General features: G+C 31.2%; 1 protein-coding gene across 6 annotated transcripts in view; it reads left to right on the top strand.

Annotated features, from left to right (window-relative positions):
• The first annotated feature begins 2419 nt into the window (after positions 1-2419).
• Positions 2420-5781, top strand: part of LOC106464591 — a 59622-nt gene continuing 56260 nt past the window's right edge. For 5 of the 6 annotated variants that reach the window (XR_002611786.1, XR_002611787.1, XM_022392325.1 and 2 more), the window contains exon 1: positions 2420-2653. Coding sequence is in view for 4 of the 6 variants with exons in the window: in XM_022392325.1 (XP_022248033.1) it covers positions 2638-2653 (16 nt within the window). In the remaining 2 variants the exon portion in view is untranslated. The remainder of the gene's footprint in view (positions 2654-5781) is intronic. The other variant, XM_022392326.1, reaches the window with a different exon arrangement.

The following is a 5781-nucleotide window of genomic DNA, read 5'->3' as shown; positions in this document are numbered from 1 at the left end:
TCAATAATACTTCTGACTTCAGATCAGTTACTCACTATCTACGCACACATTACATTCCCCTCTTTTATATACCAGCCTACCCTATCTAGCAAATACTAGAGCATTCCTGAAAGAACAAGATAGTTTTAGAAACTAGAGGGCGCCACACCAGTCACGTGACCTCGATGACGCAACAGTATAAATACAATTTTCCCCTTCAGTGCAGTGTACCACGGTATGGTACTTGCCTATACACAGTTTACCGAGAAATGGGGCCGACGCCCGTTTAAACACTTATGATTGCGGTAAGAATATTGATTTCGCTGTTAACTTGTATATAGATATGGCGGCTTGTAGAAATAATTTAATTTGTAGTCCAAAAGGAGATTTCGCTTCAACCCGACTCCCTGGTGATGCCTCTGACGACATTAAATAAATTCGCATTATATTAACTAGATTAGATTATTTTTTAATTGAAGAAACTAATCCCAGTAGTAAAAAATACTAAACAATTCAGCAATAGAGAGGTATTTAGAATATTTTGTTTTAAATAAAGTCTCCTGGTGGGTCATCTGTAAGTTTACAGACTTACAACTTTAATATCTGGAGTTCGATTCCCCACAGTAAAAGTACTGCAGATAGTTCATTGTGTATCTTTGTGTTAAAACAAAGACACAAAATTTCAAGTACTGGTTATCAGACAAAATTTACTTCGCCAAATGGAGTATAGTATTATATCATAACACTTAATTACACATACTCAAAAGCTCCCCAGTGGCACAGCGGTATGTCTGCTGACTTACAATGCTAGAAACCGGGTTTCGATACCAGTGGTGGGCAGAGCACAGATAGCCCATCGTGTAGCTTTGTGCTTAACTTCAAACAAACATATTCAGAATCAAAAAGGAGCTTGGACGTTAATACAAGACAATCCTAAGTAACAAACTGACTATGAATAGTTAATTATAATTCAATAAAACAATACACAAGAAAACTAAAATAGGTCATCAGCAGGCTACCTTCGATATTTTTAAATATAACGCCAATAGCATCTCAAGAATTCGTCGGTTTAATAGGTTTAAGTTAGCCCTACATTCGAATAATGAGCCGACAACTAATGTCACTTTGTTCTACGATCATTAAATCTACGAAGTATTTGAAACCAACAGCTAGTATTTGTGTGTTCTGTAAGTATGGTACATAATATTATTTCTTTATTGTTATTTTTATTAATTGTAGTGGCTAAAATGTTTAATATGTCTATTATTAGTATATTAGTATATTTTTATTATAGTGCTTGTTTTGCATTCTTAGCTTAATATATGCGTTTTGGTCCCTCAATGGATCAGCGGTAAGTTTACAGACTTACAACGCTAAAATCGGGAGTTTGATTCCAGCGTGGTGTACAGAGTGCAGATGGCCCACTAATTGTGTAGCGTTGCACTAAAAAAAGTAACAATAACAAACAATACGCATTTAGAACTAACCTAAATCTTCTAGTTCGGCAGGACCTCGTGAGATGTTATTGGGTTTACGATGTAAAATATCATTAATAGCGAGGGTACCCGATTGATGAAATAATGCATCAAAATATTTTTAAGTATGAACGTAGCCCCCCCCCCCCAGTGGCACAGCGGTATTAATGCGGTTTCGATACCCGTGGTGGGCAGAGTACAGATAGCCCATTGTGTTGCTTTGCGTTTAATTGCAAATAAAAAAAAAGTATGAACGTAAAAAAAAGTATACTTAATCATCTATACTCATGACCAAGTTGATTTTTTTGTTTTGGTCTAACAGTCTAAATATGTAGCTTGCTTTAATCGGAAGTTAATGTTAGTATAAAGTAATTTTCATAAATGTAAAACTTTTAAATATTTGAATAATTTAAGCATTATAAAAACTTATTAAAGAAACTAACGTTAGAGAAAATTAATTATGTGGTTACTCACGAATTTGATTACCGCAAAAGCTAAAGGGATATCTTTGCAACTCTGTAACAAAACTTTAAAGAATATTCCTGGGTGCTAATAAACACTCAAGATCAAGTTTTGTTATACTTAGGTTCCTCACTTAATTTGAGTGGTTATCTGTTAAAAATTAAACGACTTCAAAAAATATTTAATTTATTTATAATGATATACATATATAGTTATAAAAAATACATTACTCTTAGTCTTGGTTTCTTACAATCTTATGTTTAAAAGGAAAATTAATTTTTTTCAGGTGAAATCTTAAAGAAATTGAAATCGATATTTTAATTTTATTCATAAAAAATACTTAAAATAGTTTATATATATGTATGTGTTATTAGTATAACATCAAGACTGGATATTGAATAATTTACACAATTACTTTATTAACGCAGTGAGGACACGAGGTCAATGAAACGCTTAAGAACAGAGCGCCATCACGCATCTAAAATGTGAAACAGTGAAGCCTCACCCTGTCTTCGTATGAGGTGAAGCCTAAACCTGGTGTAAAGGTTAGGGAAAAGTTGTTGTTTTTTATTTAAGAAAAAAATGAAAAATTAAAAAAAGCTTTATTACGTAATCATTAAAAAATTTATATGATGAGGACTGAATGTTTAGAAGAAATGTTTTAGCATAGACAAACAACGGGAGACATCCTTTAATATTTATAATCAGCTTCGAAGTTTTGATGGATGCATCTAGTGGTAAGTTAGGCTATAAGTATAAGTTATATAAGTATAATTACTGAATTAGTATAAATTCTCGAACTTCGAAGTTTAATTTTAAAGGAGTAAAATAATTATCAGTTGGTGAATATTAAGTGTTCAGCCAGTAGTATAATAATCAAGTCGCGCAAAATGTAGACATATTCGCTAATAATAGCTTTCATGCTCACTTTAATTTTAAAGTTCTTAAACTAAATTGCTGAAAAACACCAGTACTTTAATTTAGAGCAAAAAAATAAATACATTCACACCTATTGTCCTTTTATTCTCCATTGATAAATAACACTAACGGTGTGGTCTTTGTACTACAAACAACTTGAGTTATTATGGATCAAGATCAGTGAGATATTACCTTAATAACTATTTGTTCAGTTATCGCTTGCATTGGAGTTATTTGAAAACAGAGAATGAAAGGGATGGTAGATAAATACAGTGGGAGAGGTGCCTGAGGATTAGAGAATTGCTAATGTTACTTGTAAGGGGGTGTTAAGAGTTTTCCTTGGAATTATACTTATAGACCAGTTAGTGCGACTTCAGTAGTGAGAAAAAAAATCTGGAGAGCTTGATAAAAGGTTTGCAAAATCATTTAGTGAAGTATGTTATCACAAAAGTATGCATGGATTCAACAAAAGGATATCTTCCCTTGCTAGTCAGTTAACCTTTTTGAGGATATGGACTTGGTGTACTTTGATTTTGAAGAAGTTATTTATAAGGTGTCACACAAAATATAAGCTAAAAAAATCATGTAAGAAAGTAAAAAGTTGTTGTTAATGGGGTTCAATCAAACATGGCCTTTGCTTTTTATTACTTACATTAGTGTTAATGATAGAGGCATTACTGGTAAATTAGTAAAATTTGCAGATGACATTAAACTAAGGTATTTATAACTATAGTGATGATGTTGAGTCAACTAAAAAAGGACTTGGATCAATTGGTTAATTGGATAAGTGTTTGGAAAATGGCCATTAATTAAATAAAAGTGCAAGTAATGTAACTGTATTATAATTTGAATAACATAGTGGTATTTAAGTTACCCAAACCATAAGGCAGTGCTTGGTTGCTAGTGACAGAGCTAATAGCTTCTAAAGTGTATATTTATAAATGTATTGATTAATTACAAGCCGAAAAGAGATAATTATCTCTTTATACAAATCAGTAGTTAAGTATTATTGGAATACTGTATATATATATATATATATATATATAGTTTTGTTCAAATCAAAGAAGAGATATTGACTTATTGGAAAGGGTTCAGAGGAGGGCTACTATAATGATTCTGGGAATGAAAGGGTTATGATGATAGGTTAAGACCTCTTATTTTCTGTTGAGAAAGGAGGAGTAAGAGGTAATCTCGTTTAAATTTACAAGATCATTTAAGGGATTGCTAGGATAAAGGCTTCTGTTTTCTTTCTACTCTATTATGAAAACATTAAACTGAGAGGACACAAAGTTAAGATTTGGCACCAATTAAGATAATTTTTGTAATAGGGTAATTGTTTTAAGCAATGAGTTGCTGTTTGTAGTACTTAGTGTAGCCCAACCTTTACAAGCATTTAAAAAGAGAATGAATAATTTCCAGAAAAACAAATAGTAGGTGTAAGTTTTAATTTTTGTCAAGGGTGGATGTACAGGGACAGACCTGAAAACCAACTAAATTCTTGTCATCCTTATATTAATAATTTCTATTAAAAATGTTATGGTAAATATCTGATATCCTGTGTAACATTTTGTCAGTTGATGTAACGAAGTGAAATGAAAGTTATTTAGATCAAAGAAGATCTTTATTGGTATCCATTTGCTGTTTTTTTCTTGTTTGTGAGTAGGATCAGTCATATACTGTAATTTGCAAGTCTTGCTTATCATTAATTATGGTAGTACTTAATAGTAGGGATTGTCATGAAACAAAATGGTGGCAATAACAAATCACCTGTTTAAAACCACTTTTAAAATGTGTATATATTAACAATGACTATTTCACAGTATTGGCTGAGCAAAACTAAAGTTTGTTGTACTTATGAAGCCACCTAAATCACTATATATATATGCGTTCATGGAGTAAATCAAAATTTCAGTATTTAAACAAATTTTCATCTAAGTAAGTGACTTTTCCTGACAAACGTACATAAAAAATGATGAATCTTATCACTACTTCTATAACAGAACTCCTACGTTTGGGGTCCCAATTATTCTTTTCTTGTAGAGAAAAGGATACTAGAGTTTTTTTAGTTTTAACTTTCTTTTTTCAATACTTTTTGTAGCATTAAAACATTCTATATCACTATAGCTAGCTAAGTTGTGTATATATCTATCCATACTTGTCTTTATGGAATTTAAAATTGTTTTTATTATAATGGTAAACTTTATAATTGTTGGATATATGAAACTGTTTGGTGTAAGCGTTATTATTTGGTTTTTATGACAACAGTGTTGAAGATTGATTGTCTTAAAAGTTAGTTTTGACAAATTTCTTTATGTAACTCTGTACAAGTCGTACTTTATGTTTTTAATTTCATTGTTGTCTAGGTTTTAGTAATATTGTTGACTCACATTACTCATTACCTTAACTGAGTATTGTTATATTATAGCATCACTCACATAGTTTATAGAATGTTTGAGGCCTCTTTGAACAACATATATAGGTCACCAAGCACAAAACATATAAATAAATAAATAAAGTTCAGTCAGAAAAAAAGTTGGAAAATGTTAAGTCAGCTGGCATGTGAATGATTAGCCATAATGGGTGGTATTTTAAAGTGAATTTCACGGTTTAATAAAGATAAGGAGAAGAAATAAAGTAGTGAAAAAATAGTTCAACTTGTCAGTTAGATTCTAAAGTAATCAAATCAGCCTGAGTGGACTTTTGACAAGAATAGGGGGAATTATTTGGAGTTTTAGATATAACTGTGATTTCTTATAGTGTGAAGAATTTTTGTACATGCTGTCTATTTTTTTGATCAAATTTATTGCCAACAAGTCAGACACCTACTGTAAAAGAATCCCAGCCCACACATTTACTTAAGACCCTGACAATAATTTATATTAGGAAAGATATACCAATATCATTTTTCTAAGAGAAACACTTGCTGTGGAAAATTCAGTTAAATGAT

Source organism: Limulus polyphemus, unplaced genomic scaffold, assembly GCF_000517525.1.
Source record: "Limulus polyphemus unplaced genomic scaffold, Limulus_polyphemus-2.1.2 Scaffold1696, whole genome shotgun sequence".
NCBI classification, from domain to species: domain Eukaryota; kingdom Metazoa; phylum Arthropoda; class Merostomata; order Xiphosura; family Limulidae; genus Limulus; species Limulus polyphemus.
This window is presented reverse-complemented; position numbering and strand designations above follow the sequence as displayed.